Source organism: Ailuropoda melanoleuca, chromosome 6, assembly GCF_002007445.2.
Source record: "Ailuropoda melanoleuca isolate Jingjing chromosome 6, ASM200744v2, whole genome shotgun sequence".
Taxonomy (NCBI): domain Eukaryota; kingdom Metazoa; phylum Chordata; class Mammalia; order Carnivora; family Ursidae; genus Ailuropoda; species Ailuropoda melanoleuca.
In genome coordinates, this window is record NC_048223.1 from 7,115,353 (window position 1) to 7,139,711 (window position 24,359).

The 24,359-nt window shown below is 38.3% G+C and overlaps 1 protein-coding gene across 1 annotated transcript in view; it reads left to right on the forward strand.

Annotated features, from left to right (window-relative positions):
- GK5 (glycerol kinase 5) overlaps nt 1-24,359 on the forward strand; it is a 71,908-nt gene that overhangs the window by 22,680 nt on the left and 24,869 nt on the right. Inside the window, exons 4-10 of the mRNA XM_034661815.1 lie at nt 2,590-2,721; nt 7,413-7,488; nt 8,256-8,317; nt 8,406-8,479; nt 8,683-8,743; nt 17,632-17,758; nt 18,732-18,836. Coding sequence (XP_034517706.1) covers nt 2,590-2,721; nt 7,413-7,488; nt 8,256-8,317; nt 8,406-8,479; nt 8,683-8,743; nt 17,632-17,758; nt 18,732-18,836 — 637 coding nt within the window. The remainder of the gene's footprint in view (nt 1-2,589; nt 2,722-7,412; nt 7,489-8,255; nt 8,318-8,405; nt 8,480-8,682; nt 8,744-17,631; nt 17,759-18,731; nt 18,837-24,359) is intronic.

Consider the following 24,359-nt stretch of genomic DNA (forward strand, 5'->3'; position numbering starts at 1 on the left):
ACCACCAGAATCAAGATGTTGAACAGTGCCATCATGACAAGGGTCCCTCATGTTACTCTTTTATAACCACATCCTCTCTCTCTTATGCACTTCCCCATGCTCTTCCTATCCCTCACTTCTCGCAACCACTAATCTGTCCTCCATTAAAAATTTTTTCTCACTTCAAAAATATTATATACATAGAGTGAGGCAGTATAAAACATTTTGGGGTTTGCTTTTTTCACTGAGTGTAATTCCCTGGAGAATCCAAGTTGTATGTGTATCAACAGCTTGTTTCTTTTTATTGCTGAATTATATTCAGTGGTACAGATACACCACCTGTTTAAGGACATCTGTGCAAATTCCAGTTTTTGGCTATTACAAATGGAGCTGTTTTGAACATTTGTGTACAGAATTTTATGTAAGCATAAGTTTTCATTTCTCTAGATAATACCCCAAGTGTATAATTAATTGCTAGGTCACATGGTAATTGTATGTTTTGTTTTTTAAGAAACTTCAGACTTTTTCCCAGAGTAGCTGCATCATTTACTTTCTCACCAGCAATGTATGAGTTAGAAGGCATATTTTTTTTTCCAATTTGAAAAGGCTGCTTTTTAAGCAGGGTGGGGTAGTTTTTGTTTATTTGGTTAGTTTTATTTCGGGATGGTTTTTTTTTTTAAGGAATTTATTTATAAGTATCTCTCCGCCCAATGTGGGGCTTGAACTGACAACCCCAAGATCAAGCTCTACCGACTGAGCCAGCCAGGCACCCCAAGCAGGATGTATTTTTAACCATTAATTTTTAAAAATCATTTTAACCATCAATTATATCTTAGCATTATATTGTAATTTAAATAGCAGGATTTTTTTTTTCTTTTCTTAGTGGTACATTGAATGTCTTCTTAGATTATCTCACTGATTGATTTGATTACTTGTCTGTCTCTTCCCACTAGAATGTAAATTTCAAGGAAGCAGAAATTCTGCCTATATTGTTCATTCTGCCTATATTGTTCAGGCTTTCTCAAGGCCTAAGACAGGCCTTGGTACATAGAAGGTACTCAATAAATATTTGTTAAATGTAAAAACAAAATATTAATTGTTCATATGTTGATTAAAAGTGCAGGTGTAAGAAGTTTCCATACTTTTTTATGGCCCCCCCCCCAGTTATCTGCATTTTAATAGAAAATCCCTGAAGGATATTAAATGTAATTTTTTTTAAGAGAGGAAAGTATAATGTTCTTAGGGAGGAAGAACCTCTTTCAGTTTGGAGCATTCCTTAAAATACAACACATCAGAAGAAGGATTACGGATGGTCATTTCAAATACTTTCAGAAACTCTTTATCTTTTAATAAGTAGTACAAAATAGAAACACAGAAGTTTTGATCACTGAATAAGGTTTGATCACTGATCACTGAAAAGGAAGTTAAAAGGGTACATACTTTCAGTTATAAGATGAATAAAGTCTGAGGATCTAATGTATAACATCATGACCATAGTTGATAACACTGTACTATATAATTGAAATTTGCTAAGAGAACTTAAATGCTCTCACCAAAATGAAAAGGAAAAAAAAAATTAAAATGGGGCTCACTGTTCCAAAAAAAGGGGATGAGACTGATGTGTAGAGAGAATTGAGTCTATACATTTTCTTGATTGTTGCATTTATTACTTTAGTAAATAAACCAAAATCTTTAAATATATACATATATATATATGCACATATATATATTAAATTTTTTTAGGGAGAGAGATTATGTGGGTGTGAATGGGGAGGGAGGGCCAGAGGGAGAGAAGAGAGTCTTAAGCAGGCTTCACACCCAGCATAGAGCCCGATGCAGGGCTCAGTCTCATGACCCTGCGATCATGACCTGAGCCGAAGTCAAGAGTTGGATGCTTAAACAACTGAGCCACCCAGGCACCCCTTTAAATATATTTTTTAGGGGTGGGGTGGCAATAACGGAAAAAATGCAAGAAGTGGGCAAATTCTCTGTAAGTGAATATTTTGTGAAACATCAGTTTCAGAAGTTGAATTGTCCATCTGCATTCTTGCGGTAGGTGGCAGGATAAAATTTTTGTTCTTTTATTTATTTTTTTTTACTATGTCTGACAAACCTTAAAACTCAAAGCTGGTTTTCATTGAAAGGCCTTTTCTTTTTAATTAAAGGATTTGCTTACTAAGAAGTAAATTTTGAACAATATATATTCAGCTTTGATTTAAATAAGTATAGATAGTATTAAATGAAATCATAACATCCCATATTTTAGATACTTAATGTGTAGGGGAGTTTCCCTTATAATACTAACTTCATTAAAAATATATTTCTAACCAAAATATAGCCTTCTTCTTTGACTCTCTCCCTTTTATTTTAAAAGACTTTATCTTGAGCTTCTTGTGTTTGCTAAAGGAGGTCATAGTAGATGTGTTACAGTTCATATGTTAGAATACAAATTGTCCACTTAAGCTTTACTTCTTTTCTTAAGCGTTAAAAACACTGTAAGTAGTTTGAGTGGTTCATCTGTTATTGGGTTTGTTTTCATGTGTGTAGAATTAATACGGAAATATCAAACACCATTAAATGCATTTTCCTAAAATATCTTTTTTTTAATAGCTAGTACAGAGTTCCTGCCGAGTGCTGCACTTTTTCACTAGAAATAAACGACTTTTAGCATTCAGTTTGTTCAGTTTCACAAACCAGCATGTTTCTTTGAGATTGGCCTGGATTTTACGGAACCTGGTTGAGGTAAGGAAAGATTGTGTGTGTGTGTGTGTGTGTGTGTGTGTGTGTGTGTGTGTGAACTACAGGGAAGAAAAAGGTAAAAGAATGAAGACAGCAATTTGATTATTTGAGGAAAAATTAAGTGTCCACTACATATTGGGATGGAATACAGAAATCTCTACTTTTAGACCTTTTTATTGTAAGTCGTAACACATATGGAGAACTGAACAAAACAAAAATGTACCACTCAGTGATTGTGGAGCAAACATCTGTGTAACNGTGGAATACAGAAACCTCTACTTTTAGACCTTTTTTTGTAAGTTGTAACACATATGGAGAACTGAACAAAACAAAAATGTACCACTCAGTGATTGTGGAGCAAACATCTGTGTAACACTACTTGAATCAAGAAGTAGAACATTGTGATATTGTGTATCACATTTTCTTTCCACTTTTACTTTTTTACTTATGTGTTTTTTTCCTCAACACTGTACTTTTTAGTTTTACCTGAATTTTTTTGAATTTTGTATAAATGTGTCAATTAATTTTCTTACATTTTCATTATTATTTAGTATTCAGTATATGATTTTATCATTATCCATTTATCCATTCTGTTCATGTGCATTTGAATTATTTCTAGTTTGGGGCTATTATGAATAATGCTGTCTTATGGGGTCCATATAAAGGCATTTCTGCTGTATCTATCTATGGGAATGGAGAGCATGAATGTGTATCTTCACTTTTTGTGGATAATGTCAAAAAATTTCCCACAGTTTTTGATAATTTACATACCCACCATCAGTCAATGAGAGGACTTCATATTTCATGTACCATCATAATTGGAATTACCAGGTTTTTTTTTTAATTTTACCTATTTTGGTAGTTAAATAGTGATCTCTCATTGTGATTTTATTTTTTTAAAGATATGTTATTTATTTGAGAGAGAGAGAGAGAGCATGAGGAGGGGAAGGTCAGAGGGGAAAAGCAGACTCCCTGCTGAGCAGGGAGCCTGATGCACCGAAGGCAGTTCCTTAACCAACTGAGCCACCCAGGTGCCCCTCATTGTCATTTTAGGTTGGATAATAAAAAAAGAAGATTCAACTATATGCTGTCTACAGGCAAAACACTTAATTCGTTTTTTAAGATTTTATTTATTTGAGAGAGAGAGAGCACGAGAGGGGGGAGAGGGAGAAGCAGTCTCCCTGCTGAGCAGGGACCCTGATGTGATGAGGGGCTCAATCCTAGGACCCTGACCTGGGTCAAAGGCAGACACTTAACTGACTGAGCCACCCAGGTGCCCCCAGAATATACATTCTTAAGCACACATGGAACCTTCTCCAGGATATATCACGTGCTACACCGCAATATAAGCCTCACTAAATTTAAAAGGACTGAAATCATACAAAGTATTTCTCTAATAAAAAAAGAATGAAATTAAAAATAGTTAACAGAAAGATGGGGTTCCTGATTGGCTCAGTCAGTAGAGCATATAACTCTTAATCTCAGGGTTGTGAGTTTAAGCCCCACATTGGGTGTAGAGATTACTTAAAAATAAAATCCTTAAAAGTAAAAAAAAAAAAAAGAATTAGCAGAAAGAAATTTGGGAAGTTCAAAAATATATGGAAATCAAACTGTACTTTTAAATAACCAGTGGGTAGAAGAAATCCTAAGAGAAATTAGAAAATACTTAGAGATGAATGGAAAAGAAAACACAATATACCAAATCATGTGTTGCAACAAGATCAGTGTTTAGATAGAAATTTATAGGCAGACTATATTACATATAGATATTATATTAACAAAACATCTAACATGCTAACTTAAGACACTGGTAAAAGGTAGCAAACTGAACACACAGTAGCAGAAAGGAAGAAATGTAAAGATTAGTGTGAAAATTAATGAAATAGAGAATGGAAAAAACAGTTGAAAAAGTCAACAAAACAATGGTTTTTCCATGTCTTTTTGTGGCTTGGTAATGTATTTCTTTTTATCACTGATTAGTATTTCATTGTGTAGATGTGTTTCAGTTTGTTTATCTAGTCACTTGTTGGAGGACATATTGTTGCTTCTAATTTTTGGCACTTACAAATAAAGTTGCTATAAACATTTGTGTACAGGTTTTTGTATGAACATAAATTTCATCTCATTTGGGTAAATAACCTAGGTGTGCAGTTGCTGAATCAGATGATAAGACTGTGGTTAGCTTTGTAAGAAAATGCCAGACTGTCTTCCAAAGTGACTATACCATTTTACATTCCTACCAACAATGAATGGGAGTTCCAGTTGCTTCACATCCTTGCTAATGTTTGATATCAGGGTTTTAGATTTTAGCCATTCTAATAGGTGTGAAAGAGTATCTCATTGATTTAATTTGTAATTCCCTAACATAACAATATGATGTAGAAATATGACTTTTCTTTCCATTTCTTTTTAAGCAATGACAAGGACTTCTAGGATATAGTCCATGACTATTAATTCTAAGATCTGTAGCCTCATGGACTCTGTCTTTCTCTCTCTCTCTCTTTTTTTTTCTATGTTCTCTTATTTCCTCAGATGCCTGATTATTTAATTTCTTTTAAATTTAAACTACTTTATGGATGTATGATTAACATAAAAAAAGCTGAACATATTTAATATATACAACTTGATGAGTTCAGTGACTTGGTTACTTATTTGTATGCATGTGTATGTGTATCAACTAGACATTGTGTTTGCAAAATTATGCGTAGAAGTTACGAGAGGCTTAACATAGCAATATCTTGCTTTGGATAGGATTTATGTTTGTTTCTTCCGTTCTTTTAGGTACCAGGATTACCTCAATCCAGTTTAATGATTGAGGTGTTTCAAAACTGAGTTGTATTTCCTATGAGAGCCTGTCTTTCTAGTTTACCCTTACTTATAGGGTAGGGCCATTTGGAGTCTTAACCCAAAGCAAGGAGGATTGACCTTGATCCTTCTACCTTGGGAAGCCCTAATACTCTATGTCTTTGGAGCCTCATATGGACCTACTACCTATCAGAGGACCTGGGTCTCAAATGTTTGTTGAATGAACAGACGAATTTACTACTTGTCAGGCATTGTTGCTGCTTACTGAAATACAGATTAATCTTTCTCTAATCTGAACAAATTTTAGAATCACAATTTCTAAATTTAAAAAGAATTTGAAATAAAGTAACATTACTTTAAGCACTCCATACTTAAGTGGTATAAAACTTGAATAGAATCTTCAAATATTTGTTATAAATAATGTACAAATGACTTCTTTTTTGGAGCTTATGTCCTGTGTTTTCATTTTATTGATCCTTTCTACTGTTGAAATATAATTCATCCTTAAATGTATTCATTTGCTATTCTTTTTATCTCATTTATTTAGGAGACATGTTTTAAGCATTTGCTATATGCCAGGAACCCTCCTAGGTATTGGACTTAAAAATTTAGTTCCTGCTCTTTAAGAACTTAGGGTCTAACAGGGAAGTAATGATGTGAGATAAGGGCTGTGTGGAAGATTTCCATAGAGTGCTGGCTTGGGCAAAGCCAGGAACTGCTAGTCTTGANTGTACAAATGACTTCTTTTTTGGAGCTTATGTCCTGTGTTTTCATTTTATTGATCCTTTCTACTGTTGAAATATAATTCATCCTTAAATGTATTCATTTGCTATTCTTTTTATCTCATTTATTTAGGAGACATGTTTTAAGCATTTGCTATATGCCAGGAACCCTCCTAGGTATTGGACTTAAAAATTTAGTTCCTGCTCTTTAAGAACTTAGGGTCTAACAGGGAAGTAATGATGTGAGATAAGGGCTGTGTGGAAGATTTCCATAGAGTGCTGGCTTGGGCAAAGCCAGGAACTGCTAGTCTTGAAGGACAAATAAGAGTTGGAGAGGTGGTGAAGTGTGATGTAGGGCATTGTTTTCACTATGTTAGTAATACCTCAGGGCGCCTGGCTGACTCGGTCGGTAGAGCATGCGACTCTTAATCTTGGGTCTTGAGTTTGCGCCCCGTGTTGGGTGTAGAGCCTATTTAAAAAAAATAATGATTACTCAACAGTCATTTCACCGTCTCTGTTAGCTAGTTTAAAGAGGTTGTGATACTTTTGTTTCCTTTGGCATGCTTTATGCTAAGGATTAGCAGATTTTTTCTGTAACGTGCCAGATAGTCATAATTTAGACTTGGAAGGCCATAAGGTTTCTGTCACAACTACTGTGTCATTGTAGTTTGAAAACAGCCATAAATAACACAGAAACAGATGAGCATGGCTATGTTCCAGTAAAATTTTATCTATGGACCTTCAAACTTGAATTTCGTATATTTTTCATATGTCACAAAGTGTTCTTTTTAAAAAAACAATTAGAAAATTTAAAAACCATTCTTAACCTGCTATACAGAAATAGGCAGTGGGTTGGATTTGAACTGTGATCAGTATACCATCCCCTGTTTTAGACTTTGTTTATCTAGACATATTTATATGTCTAAACTAAAAATATGTATATTTACTTTGTTCATCACAAAAGTCACACGTTTCTTGTAAATTAAAGCCTTTTATACCCTATAGTAATTGCTTAGAACTGTTTGGGGTATATTTTAAAAATAGTTTTTTTATATACATATTCATTCTTATCCAAAAAATGGGATTATATTGTATTTACTGATCAGCACTTAATTATGCACTGCATAATTTAGCCTTTTTGAGTCAGCTTTGTGATGTGTTTTCTAGGTGCAAAAGGCAGTTGAAGAAGATAATTGCTGCTTTGGGACTATTGACACCTGGTTGTTACATAAGCTCACAAAAGGTAAAGATGATCTGACAGATCTACGCAAGTAACTGAAATTTGACTGATAGAAATGATTCACCTACAAAAAGTGGAAGTTACTTTTTTTCCCTTCCCTTTTGCCTTCCCAAACCTACTGCTCCTTGATATCCTAGTAACTACATGTTACAGTAAAGCTAGATAAATTTTATATTTGTAAGAGGAGGGTGATTTTTAAATTGTAGATGAGACCTCAAACAGAAGACGGAGAGGAACAGTCTTAATTTCAAAAGTGGTAAGACTCAGGTTTGGTAACAAAGTTGCCACTTCGCAGCTGGGTAACTATAGGCAATCATATTGCATCTTTGAACCCCTTTCCTTATCTTTAAACTGGGGATCAGAGCGCCTGGGTGGCAGTCGGTTAAGCTCTGATTCTTGGTTTTGGCTCAGGTCATGATCTTAGGGTCATGAGATTGAACCCTGGGGTCAGTGTCTATGCTCCGTGGGGAGTCAGCTTGAGATTCTTTCCCTCTGTTCCTGCCCCAACTCAAGTGCTCTCTTTCAAGTAAATAAATCTTTAAAAGAAATAACAAAATAAACTGGGAATCATGATGCGACAATGTATATGAAAGTGCTTTTGTAAACTATAAAAGTTCTAAAAGATTAAGTGGGCAATTGCTTTGGAGACTTTGCACTGTAAATATACATTTTGGAATGAATTTGAGGCCAGACAAAGGTCTAGATTATAAACTAGGGGTAGTTGTTGATTGATACTGCTTGGTAAAATATTATTTTCAATGCAAATTTAGGTTCTGAATTTGCCACGGATTTTTCAAATGCTAGTACAACTGGACTATTTGACCCTTTTAAGGTAAAGGTTTTGTTTTTTTTTTTTCCTTTTGAATCACTAATTTTTATGTAATTTAGCTTGGATTCTGATGACATATTTTTATGCTCAGATGTGTTGGAGCAGGCTCCTTACTTCCCTGCTTTCGATACCACTGTCTATCCTGCCTCCTGTGAGGGATACGAGGTAATAATGAACATCAGCTATAGAAACCAGCAAAATTGTTCCTGAATTCATTTTGCCTTAGTGGGGAAAGCATTTTATTATTTGTTTGAGATGCTTGTATGTTCATTATATAACTTTTTGGTCTATGTGAAAATCAATGTGCTGAATTTTAGAACTAATATTTCTAGAACTATGACTGACTTTTTAATCAATTTTATTTGAAGCCACAATTTTGGATCAGCGGATGAAGAGATATTTGGTGTGCCTATACCGATAGTGGCCTTGGTAAGTAGAAAACTTGAGGGTTCCTCCATGTACAGTATAAACTAAATAATATATATGAATAGTGGGGATTAGATTTAAGAGACTATTAGAGGCCCTTGAAGAATAAAATTAAAGTATTTTTTTCTTTGTAAGTTAATGTGCCCTGGATGTAATCAGGAGTATTTTCTGTAATCTGGAAAGGGGACCCCTGAGACGGTCTTCTGGCATGAAAGCACTTTCTAATCTTTTCTGATTTCCATAGATACTGTTTTTCAGAAAACTATTAATTTTTTTTAAATGTTGTATTTTGAGTAATGTGTGGTTTATATTTGATACTCTGAGACAAAAAACAGGGATAGGGCCATTGTTTAGTTTATATTTGATACAGTATAACCAAACCAGCTGCAAGGCAATTTAAAGTAAATAAAATGTTGTATTTATATTTTATAAAATCCTTAGACAGCATATACCAGTAGAGAAACTGTGGAAGAGTGAAAAATTAGGTGTTTCAGGTTTTTGAGGTTCTTTCTTGATTGTACTCCTTCTGTCTGGATGAAAGATCTAAAACTTAGAGAATGTCAAGGATTTGCCACCTGGTTGAGGGGCTTTATGGAAACGCCGACCTTGACTTTGATTTCCTGTGGTAGCTTACACAGGAACTATAGACCATCTTTCCCTAGATGGATGATTGCCACAGTAGGTGAAGGAATTGGGTGAGAGAAGGGGAATTTAATTCCCAAGGGTACAAATTCCTGGTCATTTAGAGAGTATCAATCTTATGCAACTTAATGGTGAGCTCAAGTTCAGATACAGGTATGGTTGGAACAATCGAAGTTTAATGACAAAGTGTTCTTTAGATGAGTTTTGGTACTTAAGATATTGCTATACGTTGTTAAAAAGAAAGGTGCCTGGCTGGCTCAGTCGGTGGAGCATGCAACTCTTGATCTTGGGATTGTTTAAGTTTGAGCCTCATGTTGGGTGTAGAGATTGATCTCAGGGTCCTGGGATTGAGTCCTGCATTGGGCTCCCTACTCAGCAAGGAGCCTGGTTCTCCCTCTCCCTCTGCCTCTCCCCCTGCTTGTGCTCTCTCTCTCCGTCATTCTCTTTAAAATAAATAAATAAAATCTTTAAAAAAGAGAGAGAAGAAAATTTACTTGGTTAAATTTTTGTTATTCAACAGATTTGGTGGCAGGCAGCGACAAGATCCAAAGTGAATTTCCAGCAGCATCTGGGGACAATGAGAAACATGGGCGTGGTACCCCACGAACCCTNTGTTATTTAACAGATTTGGTGGCAGGCAGCGACAAGATCCAAAGTGAATTTCCAGCAGCATCTGGGGACAATGAGAAACATGGCCGTGGTACCCCATGAACCCTTTAAATTCATGTGTTTCTCGCTGTTCCTGAGGGCTGTGGGCAAGTTCCCTCTTGGTTCTGAGCTCCGCTCTTGTTCATTCAAGCTCCCCCAATCTAATTGGTTTTCCTTTAGAGCCTGAGCTGCCAGATAGTTATGCCCCGAGCTGGCAGTTCTGCCTGGAGTCCAACTGAGCTGGGAAAAGTGTCTGCCCANCCCAGAACCAAATCCCTAGCCTTTCAGACCACAATCCCCTGGAATTGCTGGAAAACCCCAGCAAGGTTCTGCAAGAATTNTCTGCCCAGAGCCAAATCCCTAGCCTTTCAGACCACAATCCCCTGGAATTGCTGGAAAACCCCAGCAAGGTTCTGCAAGAATTGTTTGTGGTGAGCACAGGGCCTTCTCTTGGCCGGGACACAGTAACATCTCTTGGTTGTTGCTTATACATTAAGGTGCACATATTTGTCTTGTTTTGTGTGGATAAAGGCTATCGCTAACAGGGATCTCAGAGACCAAAAAACTGGAAAAATTGGTGGGCACAGGGTGAGCATTTGAAGGCTATTAGAGTGCTTGCCACCTCAAGAAAATAGAGTAAGTTGATCACAGAATGGGTTAGATTGATACAAGTTCACCCACCAACCTCAAGAAAACCTCTATACAATGAGGTACTTTGTAAAACATGCAAGATCCCCAATCCAGTGGCCCAACCCTTTTAGGTATTAGTTTGGCTCTGAGCACTCCAAAGCCTTAGCTAATGGAATCCTTAAATTCTACAGAATCAAGCATACTACCTTCCAGCACAGCTGCTTATTTTATCTAACAACTATAGTCCTAGAAGTTGTAGATATCTCGCAAAGATGGCAGAATCTTACTAAGTTTGTTTTGCGTCCTGGGGAACTTGGCTCAGTAACTGTCAGGTTGGTAGTCCCCAAATAAGGCCAGGCAGAAATAATGAGTTGCACCCCATTTGTAGCTAGATATGGCCTGACAGAAATATGGGTTAACTCCATTTGTGCCTAGAATCCTACCAAACTGCTCCAGCCTTCAAGCGAATTACAACCTAGAAATACAGTGGTTCTTACTGGGGCCATTCCAATTAGATAAAATCATTTAACAAGTGCTCTTGAAAGCAAGGATTCCTAAATTAAACAGAATGGGATACCTGTTTTAATTGGCAAGCAGAAACCTCCAAAAGGTTTCAGAATTCCCACATTGTTTCATTAAAAGTCTCATTGCGAAAGGGTAGTGAAAAATTAAAGAGAGAAGAGGTACACAAAACAAAGTACTGTAAGACTGACGTAATTCCTGCTGCTCCGCTTTATCCTCCTTGGAGTACTCATTCTACTAATCCTCTGTCTAAATTGTGTTTCCACTCTGAAAAGACTACGCAGATGTAAACAAAATTCACCACATTAATGGTCTTACATACACCCCTGTATTTACCTTCTTAGGAGGGCCCCCATATGGGCCCTTCCCAGAATTGTCGAAATGGAGGGATTTTCAGGTAAAACTCCTACGTTATTCCCTTAAACAGCCAAGGGGGAAAGTCTGATAGATACTAGAGCCTGCAGAGAGGATCCTGGAAAAACTGGCAGAAGCCAGCAAAGGGTGAAAATTCTTACCAGAATCAGTTCCTTCCAAATCTCCATCTGTAGTGCCCAGTCTAGAGAGGAAAATAAAATTTCACATTGTCCCTTTCCTTTCCAAATCCAGACCCATAGACTATTGATCCTTTCTCTCCCAGAGATACGTATTGCCTTCTGTTTTGTCTAGTTTTGCATAACTGAGTTTGGCTTTCTGCCCGCATGGGGCATGCAAGTTTTGGTTCTTTGGCCCTCATTTGAAGTGACTCTGGATCTTGGGAAGGTCGTATCCTTTGCACCCTCTTTGGGGACCCCTCTTACACCCATGGGGTGTTATTTAGTACCACCAGAAATATTTAAAATTAGAATGATGTCCCCAGGGGAAAAAGAAGCCATAGAGTTGAATAGGTGGATCAACCTATAATGTCATTTAAGTTACAATCCAGTTCTTAGAGGAATTGAAAGCAATTGTCCTTATCTTGCAATCTTCATAAAACTAGAAATATAGCTCTAGAGGCAATTCAAAGTTTACCTATTTCTTCACCAATCCCAGAGTTCCCCTGTTTATCTCAAACGGATTGTAAATTTTTGGCTCTAGGAAACCAGAGTCCTTCTTGGAGGAACTTGCCTTCTTTCCTTGTCCCTTAAAGCTATACATCTTACCATGTCTTAGAAATGTAAACATAGGGGCACCTGGGTGGCACAGCGGTTAAGCATCTGCCTTCGGCTCACGGCGTGATCCCGGCGTTATGGGATCNTTATGCATCTTACCATGTCTTAGAAATGTAAACATAGGGGCACCTGGGTGGCACAGCGGTTAAGCGTCTGCCTTCGGCTCAGGGCGTGATCCCGGCGTTATGGGATCNGAACGATGTCCCCAGGGGAAAAAGAAGCCATAGAGTTGAATAGGTGGATCAACCTATAATGTCATTTAAGTTACAATCCAGTTCTTAGAGGAATTGAAAGCAATTGTCCTTATCTTGCAATCTTCATAAAACTAGAAATATAGCTCTAGAGGCAATTCAAAGTTTACCTATTTCTTCACCAGTCCCAAAACTTCCCGTTTATCTCAAATGGATTGTAAATTTTTGGCTCTAGGAAACCAGAGTCCTTCTTGGAGGAACTTGCCTTCTTTCCTTGTCCCTTAAAGCTATACATCTTACCATGTCTTAGAAATGTAAACATAGGGGCACCTGGGTGGCACAGCGGTTAAGCATCTGCCTTCGGCTCACGGCGTGATCCCGGCGTTATGGGATCGAGCCCCACATCAGGCTCCTCNCTTACCTTGATCCTGATCACCCTTCTTCTCTTGATCAAGAGTGGATTCACTTTTCATTTTTTTAATAAAGATTTTTATTTATTTATTTGACAGAGATAGAGACAGCCAGCGAGAGAGGGAACACAAGCAGGGGGAGTGGGAGAGGAAGAAGCAGGCTCATAGTGGAAGAGCCTGACGTGGGGCTCGATCCCAGAACGCCGGGATCACGCCCTGAGCTGAAGGCAGACGCTTAACCGCTGTGCCACCCAGGCGCCCCGACAAGTACAAATCTTAACAATCTTCTCCACAAATATTAGTACCTCTAGGGTCTTTGTGTGTACCTGTCTATCTGTCTCTCTCTCTGTGTATGTAGTAAATGTGAGATACTTTTCTACCTCTGGATGGTATTGCTAAAATTAATTTGTGAAAAGCTCTGTTTACTTGGTTTGAAGGCAAACACTGATAAGGATTAGACATTCTAAAACTCTCAGAAAGAAACCAATCCAAATATTTTCTCAAGTTCATGAAATCTGGGTAAATATTTGATATGAAAGCTACTTTAAGGTTGTTGATTTAATTAAAGTAGACATATTTTAGGGTGCCTGGGTGGCACAGTCGGTTAAGTGACCAACTTCTGGTTTCAGCTCAGGTGATGATCCCAGAGTTGTGGGATCGAGCCCCACGTTGGCCTCCATGCTCGGCGTGGAGTCTGCTTGAAATTCTCTCTCCCTCTCCCCCCGCCCCTCCTGCTNAAAAGAGCTCTGTTTACTTGGTTTGAAGGCAAACACTGATAAGGATTAGACATTCTAAAACTCTCAGAAAGAAACGAATCCAAATATTTTCTCAAGTTCATGAAATCTGGGTAAATATTTGATATGAAAGCTACTTTAAGGTTGTTGATTTAATTAAAGTAGACATATTTTAGGGTGCCTGGGTGGCACAGTCGGTTAAGTGACCAACTTCTGGTTTCAGCTCAGGTGATGATCCCAGAGTTGTGGGATCGAGCCCCACGTTGGCCTCCATGCTCGGCGTGGAGTCTGCTTGAAATTCTCTCTCCCTCTCCCCCCGCCCCTCCTGCCTGTGGGAGCACTCTCTGTCTCTCTAAAATAAACAAATCTCTAAAGGATATTAAAGTAGACATGTCTTTAGAGTTATCAGCATTAAAATTAAAACTATTATCCTGCCTTAGTTCACTTAAAGTCAGATACGGTAATATTATCTCTGTTATAAATTTAAAAAAAATAGCTCAGCAGGGGGCACCTGGGTTCCTCAGTCAGTTGGGCATCTGACTCTTGATCTCAGCTCAGGTCATGATCTTGGGGTTGTGAGATCAAGCCCTGCGACGAGTTCTGCACTCTGTGGAATCTCTGACTGAAGATTGGAATGAATAAGTTTTAATATCAAAACTAAGCTGGCGCAAAATTAGAATTTGGTTTTCTCTCTATTTTAAGAGGATGAAGTTTGTTTGTTTGGACTTTTCATTGGCTTAAGTCTTTTTGACCTGGAACATACCAAAGATTTGGTAAACTGTTTAAGCTTATATGATATGTTAAGTTACATCAGAAGCATTGTCAAATAAAAAGTACTACTAAGACTTCTTTATGTTGTAAGATTTTGGCACATGTGCATAAAGTCCATTCTGCTTCTGGAAAAAAAAAAAAAAGCCCCTCATCGCCAGACTTTTGCCATCCTGATGTCCTATAACATGGCAACAGTCTGCTGCTGAATCAGAGAAATTAAGGTAAGTAAATAATGGCTGTCAATTAAATCAATAGTTGGGGCTATGGGAAAGCTAAGATGGCTGCTTGCTTAGTTCTGCCCAGCTCCCTGGTAAACCCTATTTTTCAGTTTTTACATTCCTTCACTCACCATAGGGCATTCAAGATGACCCAAAATTATGAATAAACATCGGTGGGGAGGCTTTATAATATTATAAAAATAATCTACCAGCAATTTCTAACTTGTCAGGTCATCCTGGAAAAACCGATTTTGTTTCCAGAGCCTCAGACCTGGACCCTTTGAACACCTGCAGCTGGACTTCATGCCAACTGCTACTTACTATGGGTTACCAATATGTTCTTGTTATTGTTTGTATGTTTTGTGGATGGGTTGAAGTCTTTCCCTGCCTCAAGACTGTGATGCCCTCTCAGTAGCAAGGAAACTATTAGAAAACATGTTTCCCATTTGGGGCATGCCTTCCACAGTCTCCAGTGATCAAGGCACCCACTTCATTTGGCAAATTATATAAGCCTTAATGAAAACCTTGGAAAACTTCTTGGAATTCTATCAGAAGCTTGTATACTGAGCCCGAAGAATTAGGTATTCTGGAAACATTATCAGAGGAAGATGGCCCTCGAGCCCATTGGAAGAGGAGTCTTGCCAAGTGCTCCTGATCACTGACACTGCTGCAAAACTAGAAGGGATGGAGCCTTGGGGACACATTTCACAGCTCGTGAAGGCTTCACCTCCAACCAGGTGCTCTACAGATGCTGGCGACCTCCAAATCAAATTGATGAGGAAGAGAAGTAGCTGATGTCAGGGTGGAATGCTTCTGCCCAAGATGATGGATCAAGACTTTAAACTTTAACTAAATGTAAAACTGTTTCACCTTCTCCTTTCTTTTACTCTGGCATTAGCCTGGAAAGATAATGCCCCCATCTCTTTCTCCCCAGACCACTGCTTAAGGGGGGTAGTCTTTGGAATTTAGAACAGCCTTCTAGTTCAGGCTAAGAGAAAATCTGACTGAGCCCTTAACTTTTCACAAGCAAAATAAGACATCTCCCCTGAAGTTACATTGTTGAGTTAGAAAGGACCTGCGGGGAGCCCTTCATGATTCAGGAATTCACTCCTCTTGGCAGGTCCCTACTTCCCTCGTTAGGGATAAGTGTAAATGAGCCTTTGATTAGGAAATTCTCCTCAATTCTTGAAATTACTGCAGAATGTGCTGCTAAAGGAACAGAGGCCCAACAACCATCCTTAGACTTTTTAGCCAAAGCTGTTCTTGATAGTAGGACAGCCCTCGATTATCTTTTAGCTGAGCAAGGAAGAATCTCTGCTGTAGCCAACACCACCTGCTGTATCTGGATTAACATTTCTCAGGAAGCTGAAACTCAGTTATATAAGGTCACTGAGCAAGCTGCTTGGCTTAAGAGAGTAACTTCTTCAGTGGGATCTTTCTTTGATTTATTTGATTTTAATTGTTTTGGGTCTTGGGGACCATGGCTTTGAAGTACACTCCAAATACTCAGAATTATCCTGCTTATAGTTATAATAATCTCCCTGGTACATTGTATTCTCTCAAAAGCTTTAAATGCATGTTAACTGCCAAGCACCAAGCAAGTGATCTTCCTAAGACGGGTACATCAGAAAAGGAATGAAGAGGACAACTGACTTTAAAATTGTGAACCTGAAGTTTTAACCTGTGAATATCACAGAAATTAAGCAAAAAAAAATCATGATCTGTGGATACCACACAGAGGATTGATAACAGCTGTGAGAACTCTGGAGTGGTGGTGGAGAATGGTGCTAATGCTTTAAATTTTGATTGCATCTCTCAGTTAAACTGAGAGTCTGATCAAAAGGGAGGAAATTGTCAAAAAAAACTACAGGCCTAAGATGGTGGCTCCAAGCCAGCAAACCAAGACTTAATAGCTAACTTACCTATAGTTCCAGCTCCCCAGAAATGTAACCCTTGACCAGTCAACATGGGAATTTCTGGGTCAGCATTAGGAAATTAATGATAGACTCCTTCTATCCGCCTTGGGAGGGTGACCTTGCCTAAAACAATGGATTCTTTGCTAATAGTTTCCTTTTTTCTCTGGTCATTTTCTACTTTTAAAAACTTTCCTTTTCTTGGGGCGCCTAGGTGGCTCAGTGGTTGAGCGTCTGCCTTCGGCTCGGTGTGATCCCGGCGTTCTGGGATCGAGCCCCACATCAGGCTTCTCCTCTGGAGGCCTGCTTCTTCCTCTCCCTCTCCCCCTGCTTGTGTTCCCTCTCTCGCTGTCTGTCTCTCTCTCTCTGTCAAATAAATAAATAAAATCTTTAAAAAAACAAAAGCAAAAAAAAAACTTTCCTTTTCTTTAGCCCTTTGGAGCTCACCTCTGCTAGAATGGATGCATCAATTAATAAAGCCAATTAGATCTTTAAAATTTACTCTATTGAACATTGTTACTTAACAATTTACATTTAATTATTTTAACAAAATGTTATAATTTTTCTTTTAACAAAAATGTATGGTTGGAAATGTGTAGTTTTGACCTATATTTACGTTAAGCATACACCTATCACTCTTAAAAGAGGAAATTTGTGAGGTCAGTTATTTTGACTAATGAATGAAACCACTTTGAAGTTGAAAAATCTTAGTTGTTTTTTTCTGCACAATTTTTATTCTGACCTTTATTTCCCAGATTTTTCCTGTGTTACTTAAAAGTCATAAAAAGTAGGCTGCCTACTAAAAACTCCTTTTTTTTTAATTTAATTTAATTTTATTATATTATGTTAATCACCATACAGTACATCCCCAGATTCCGATGTAAAGTTTGATGCTTCATTAGTTGCGTCTTTCCAGGACTTCTTTTTTTTTTTTTTTTTTATTAAAGGAAAAGGGAAAAAGGAAAGATGTTGACCCATGAGAATACAATATAGGAGACAGTGTGATACAGTGAAATGAGCCACTGCTGAGGTCCAGCCATCTTACATTTCAACATTTTTGGCAGGTCGCTGATCAACAATCAGCCATGTTTGGAGAATGCTGCTTCCACACAGGAGATGTGAAACTAACCATGGGAACTGGGACATTTTTGGATATTAATACTGGAAATGACCTTCAACATACTGTTAGAGGTAAATAGAATTTATCCTTTTTATTGACACTTCTTTTCATATTTAACTTTTGTGACACTGTTTTCCCATTTTATATTAAGGGTACCCTCTCACATATTTTTTGCTGTTATTCTTAAGACAGTTAATTTCCATTTCCCTTTTTTCTTTAAAAGCATAAAAAATGAGACAGATATTATTATTGAAAAACTCAGGATTAGGGTATTTTGGTCAGTTTATCAAATATTTAACCTGTAATACCTGTTGTATTTATTTCAAACATCTTTTAGGCCTCTAAATTTTCTCTTATGTGTTAGCAGTTCTTTTTGTGATTTTTTTTTTTTTTTTAGGGGTGGTGGTAATTCTCAACTAGTGTTCCACGCATATTAATGACTGTTGCCAAGAAATTGGTTTCCCAGATGGAAGACATCGTAGGATGTGTGAACTAAGAAGTTTAGATTGTGAAACTACACCCTAAGAGGCCTGTGGGCTCTTAATCTGGGCTATGGTCTCCTAACATGGTTACTAAGAGATAGTTTTAAAATCTTTTTCTTACCTTCCATCCCCCCTCAAGCTCTTCCTTTTCCCCTAATTGGGAAAATGGAAGCTAGAAAATTTCATCATTGCATTTGGTTGTTTCTACTTGGGAACCTTCACAGATAAATACAATAGCATAGTTGGTTCTGTTTGTATGTTTCTAGAGACACGGATATGCCTGTGGCTACCAAAAGCTAATGTTTATTGTTCATATTAAATACCAGGCACGCACCAAGTTTTTTATGCATTAATTCAGTTTATTCTCACAGGAGCTCTCTGAGGCAGACCATTTTACAGTTGAGGAGATTGAGGCTAAGACATTAGAAACTTGTGAGACCACTGACTTCAGAGCCACTTTGCTATTTTTTAAGATAATCCAATTGTTAATCAAATTGTAGATGTCTCTGTAATGAATTATCTATTTATTACATTTGACTTATATCGTTTCTTTGTTTTTAAGGCTTTTATCCACTAATTGGGTGGAAGATTGGCCAAGAAGTTGTATGCTTAGCTGAAAGCAATGCAGGAGACACTGATACTATCATAAGATGGGCTCAAGAATTAGGTAAGTCATCTTTTAAACAGATTTCACAGGCCAGACTTAAAGAATTCAAGAATGCCACAGGACTGCCAATGAGTAGGGAATGAATGGATTGTTCAAATGAAACATAAAAAGAACTATGCTAGAAGAAAATATAGGATATTATTTTTATGACACAGGGATTGTAAAAGGCTAAGCATTAAGGCCAGATACCATAAAGAAAAAAAAGCAATAAATTTAACTATATAAATTATTAGAATGTGTAAGGAGAGAGGTGCCTAAGCAAAGTTAAAAGACAGGTTGGCAAGAACAATTGGTGGCATGCATCGTAAAAATTAATAAAGATGACTAAAGAATTGGGGCACCTGGGTGGCTCAGTTGGTTAAGCATCTGCCTTTGGCTCGGGTCATGATCCTGGGGTCCTAGGATCGAGCCCTGCGTCAGGCTCCTTGCTCACTGGGGAGTCTGCCTCTCCCTCTCCCTTTGCCCCTCGCTCTGTTCCTGCTCTCTCTCTGTCACTCTCTCTCTCTCAAATAAATAAAATCTTAAAAAAAAAAGATGACTAAAGAATGAACAAAGGACAGAAGTACAGCTATCATAAATCAAATGTGACTATTAAAAAATGCTTTTTGGGGCATCTGGCTACTTAGTTGGAAGAGCATGTGACTCTTGATCTCAGGGTTGTTAGTTCAAGCCCCATGCTGGATGTAGAGATTACTAAAAAAGATAAATAGACTTTTAAAAAAATGCTATTCACATTCAACAATCAAAGAAATACACATCCAAGGACACCTGGTTGGCTCAGTTGGTTAAGCATCTGCGTTCAGCTCAGGTCATGATCCCGGGGTCCTGGGATCGAGTCCCACATTGGGCTCACTGCCCAGTGGGGATCTCCTTCTCCTCTCTGCCTCTCCCCCAGCTCTTGCATGCGCCTGTGTGCGTGCTCTCTTTCTCTTTCTGTCTCTCTCAAATAAATAAATGGCTTAGTCTGTTAAGCGTCAGTCCTGATCCCAGGGTTGTGGTATCAAGCCCCATGTCAGGCTCTGTCTGGTGGAGATGCTCTCTCTCTCCACCCCCCCACACTCTCCCACTCTGCCCCTTCCCCTGCTTGCTCTTTCTGTCTCTCTGTCAAATAAATAAAGCTTAAAAAAAAACAAGAGTGGTTGCGTAGGTGAGAGAGGTACTTTAAGTTAGGGGACAGTCCAAGGCGGGAGGACTGGTGAAGGAGGCCCTGAGCAGGGAGAAGCATGACCTATTTAAGGGACTAAAAGAATGGCCTGCTTCATCTCTGCTGTTGACGCAGTTGCCATCTCTGCTGTCCTCCAGTAACACAGGTCAGGGGACATTTTTTCTCTAGCAATATCACTTATAATTGCTACATGTCACATCTGCTTGCTCCAGACAATCCCCATAAGACTTCCCCATGTATTTAAAATTACCCAGGACTCTTGTTTACTAGAAATAAGGAAACTGATTCCTCTCTGGGTATCTTCCCAAGAGAGATAAAGTATTCCTCATTAGAAGGGATGAGATAAACATTTTCTCATATATGAACAAATTCTAGGTGGCGGTGAACAGATACATGTTACTGCTGGTGAACAGGATCTTAGTTCATGGTCCTGCCTTGTCTCTTCCTGCTGGGGGAGAGAAGTCTGGGTTATTGCTGAAGCTAACGTGGAGCCCAGCCTGAACGAAGCCTTGAATTCTCAAGTAGACGGTGCAGACCCAGGGTCCGTAGAGGACATGACCTGAATGTTATTGGTAAAAATACTTGAGGCTGCTAAAGACACTCTGGATGTTTGGGGCACCTGTGTGGCTCAGTTGGTTTAGTGTCGATTATTTATTTTGGTTTAGATCATGATCTCAGGGCTGTAAGATCAAGCCCCGCATTGGGCTCCTTGCCGCTTAAGATTTTCTCTCTCCCTCTGCCCCTCGCCTGTCATACCCCCCCCCCCAACTGCACTCGCTTGCTCTCTTTTAAAAAAAGATGGCTCTGGATGTTCTCTGTGGATCCAGCCTGCTGATCCAGGGGAGAATCCCCATAGCATGTGGAGAAGAAAGCTGGCCAGTCCCTGGGAAAGCTTGCCAGCAGTGGACATCGGTACAGTTTGGTCTGAACTGCTCCTCTTCCAGCCTGAGGAGGGAGGTCTAATCTTTTTCGTATCTCCAGAAACCGAAGAGCCAGTTCTGTGAAACCGGGTTCACTCCCGTACCTCTCATGGCCTGACAACCCCATAAGCCTGACCTCAAAGACAGCACAATGTAAGAACATACAGCACCCTGAAGGGGTGAACAGCCTCAATAGATAGCTCCTACAAAGGCAGATGGAATGGAAGAAACAGAAGATCAAAAGCGTACCAACAGGGGCGCCTGTGTGGCACAGTCGTTAAGCGTCTGCCTTCGGCTCAGGGCGTGATCCCAGGGTCCTGGGATCGAGCCCCACATCAGGCTTCTCCACTGGGAGCCTGCTTCTTCCTCTCGCACTCCCCCTGCTTGTGTTCCCTCTCTCGCTGGCTGTCTCTCTCTGTCAAATAAATAATAAATAAAATCTTAAAAAAAAAAAAAGCGTACCAACAAAAGTCAAACTTAAAGAGGCGAAAGAAAATATTACAAAGAAATGTTTGGAAAACATAAAGAGTTTTGAAGAACAAAAACCATGAGATATAAAATGTAAAAACAAAAAACAAAACAAAACAAACCAACATAAAATAGTGCTAAAAATCCAAATAGGAATCAGAAAGAATTTAAAGTCAAAAAAGAGAGAAAAAGAAGATAAAATTAAGAGGTAAGAGATACAGAGGAAAGAGATAAAAAAATACATGAATAGTAGTCTCTTTTGGCATATAAAAATGTTGTTATGGAAATGGGGTTACAAAAATGTAAAAATTGAAGCAAATAAATTGAAAATAAATTTCCGTGAGCAGAAGAAAGACCCTAGTTTTCAGACTGAAATAGCTTACTAAGTTAAAAAAAAAAAAAAAGATACAAACTAAGACAGTCATATGTGTATGAATTACCTGATTCCCAAGAATAAAGAAAAGCTTCAAGATAGGAAGAACAGTTTATGTAGAGAGAAAAAAATACACTGGCATGGAAGGTAGTTGTAAAATTTGGAAAGTGGAACAACATGTACATATTATGGAGAAAAAAGAACAATGAGCCAATATTCTGGTGCCTGGCTAAGCTATCGTTCATATTAAGTGGAAAAGGGACATTTCCTGGCTGTGCAGTATGTATTTTCTGAGGAAATTACCCAAGGAGATACTCCAGCCAAAAAGAAATAGATCAAAGATCTCCACATGGAGAAAGCAAAGTGTATAAATATGGTGTTTAAAAAAAATAAAAGTTGTTTTTTTTTTCCTGGTAGCAGCCCGGACTTTGTTCTATTTTATTTGAACTGTTCTTATACCAAACTGATAAAAGATTTCTTACTGTAATGTAAAATCTTCATTTTTGTACGTTAAGAACATAGTTTTGAATACCTCTTTAAGAGATTGAAATTATCTTAACACTAAAAAGAGCCCCTTTTTTTTTTTTTTTAAGATTTTATTTATTTATTTGACAGAGATAGAGACAGCCAGCGAGAGAGGGAACACAAGCAGGGGGAGGGGGAGAGGAAGAAGCAGGCTCATAGCAGAGGAGCCTGATGTGGGGCTCGATCCCACAACGCCGGGATCACGCCCTGAGCCGAAGGCAGACGCTTAACCGCTGTGCCACCCAGGCGCCCCTAAAAAGAGCCCCTAATTAAGCTAGGTTTAAATATTTTATGTGTAATGTATGGTTGTTCTATAAAAGAAGGTAATGTGGGATGCCTGGGTGGCTCAGTTGGTTAAGTATCTGACTCTTGATTTCTGTTCAGGTAATTGTGAGATCAATCCCTGCTTGGAGCCCCATATTGGCCTCCATGCTGGGCGTGGAGGCTGCTTAAGAATCTGCCTCTCTCCCTTTGCCCCTTCCCCACCTAAAAAAAGGGAAAGAAAGTAATGTTTCTGTTAAAAGTTTCAAAATGGTATTCTTTTCTTTTTTTCTTCTTCTTCCCATAAGTGATTTTAATTCCATGCTACATAACTTACGGGTTAAAGTGCTGGTCAAGAATAGACAAAAGAGTGTACATTTTTTTTTGTTCTTCATTCTTCTTTCTGTTCATTTATGTTTTCATTTCAAGGTCACCGAAATCCTTTTCTAAACACACACACAGACACACACACACACACATACACAAATCCTTTTCTCAGTGTCATATTTTGAAAAGAAATGGAGTGGAACATCTCAGGCTATTATGTAATATGGTTAGAAATAAATAGCAAAAACAGTATTTAAATGGTACTTCACCGCATGGAAATTTGAAGTGTGTTTTCTTTTCTTTCTTTCTTTTTTTGTTTCCTTCATCCCACAGCTTTATTGAGATATAATTCACACGTAACACTGTGTAAGTTTAAGGTATGCAACACTTAGACTTGATACACATATATTCCAAAACAGTTATCACCATAGCATCAGCTAATAGCTTCATCACGTCACATGATTACTGTTTCTTTTTTGTTTTGAGAACATTTAGCAACCCTCTTAGCAACTTTCAAGTATATGATACAGTATTATTAACTATAATCGCCATACTGTATATTAGATCCTCAGACCTTAATCATCTTGTAATTGGAAGTTTGTACCCTTTGACCAACCTCTCCCCACGTCCCCCACACCCCAGCCCCAGGTAAGCACCACTCTACTGTCTGGTTCTGTGAGTCTGGCTTTTTTATATTCCACGTATAATTGAGATCATATAGTATTTGTCCTTCTCTTTATGACTTGTTTCAAGGTTCGTTCATATTGTCACAGTGACAGGATTTTCTTCTTTCTCATGGCTGAATAATAATATTCCATTATATATTATATATCATAATACATATTCTTTATCCACTTATCTGTTGACAGATACTTAGGTTGTTTCTTTGCTGTAAGCACTATGCTTTTTAATCCTCAAATAAGATCTGTGAATTGAGTAGTCTTTTTATTTCCTGTTTCACAATGAGGTTATTGAGACCTAGAGAAGTTAAGTAGCTTGTCTAAGGTCACACAGCTAGTGAAAGGTAAAGCTAGGTTTCAAGTCCAGGTCTATATGAATATTTTATTGTAGTTCTTTCCTCCTGTGTTCTGTTGCCTCTATATGGAGTCTATGTAAAGTTTTGTCTCATTAAAGAGAATAATTGTTTCCCATGGCTAGCTTCCGTAGAATAATCTCAGGAGAAACATTTTTTACATAATGTGTATGACTCCTGGTCCCCTGGTTGTATGGCTAGGGGCTGACACCATGACTTTGGAGGTCCATTTCCCTAATTCTTTTTTTATTATTATTATGTTCAGTTAGCCCACGTATAGTACACCATTAGTTTTTTATGTAATGTTCAACGATTCATTAGTTGCGTATAACACCCAGTGCTCATCACAACATTTGCCCTCCTTTATACCCATCACCCGGCTACCCCATTCCCCCACTCCCTCCCTTCTGAAACCCTCAGTTTGTTTTCCAGAGTCCTGAGTCTCTCGTGG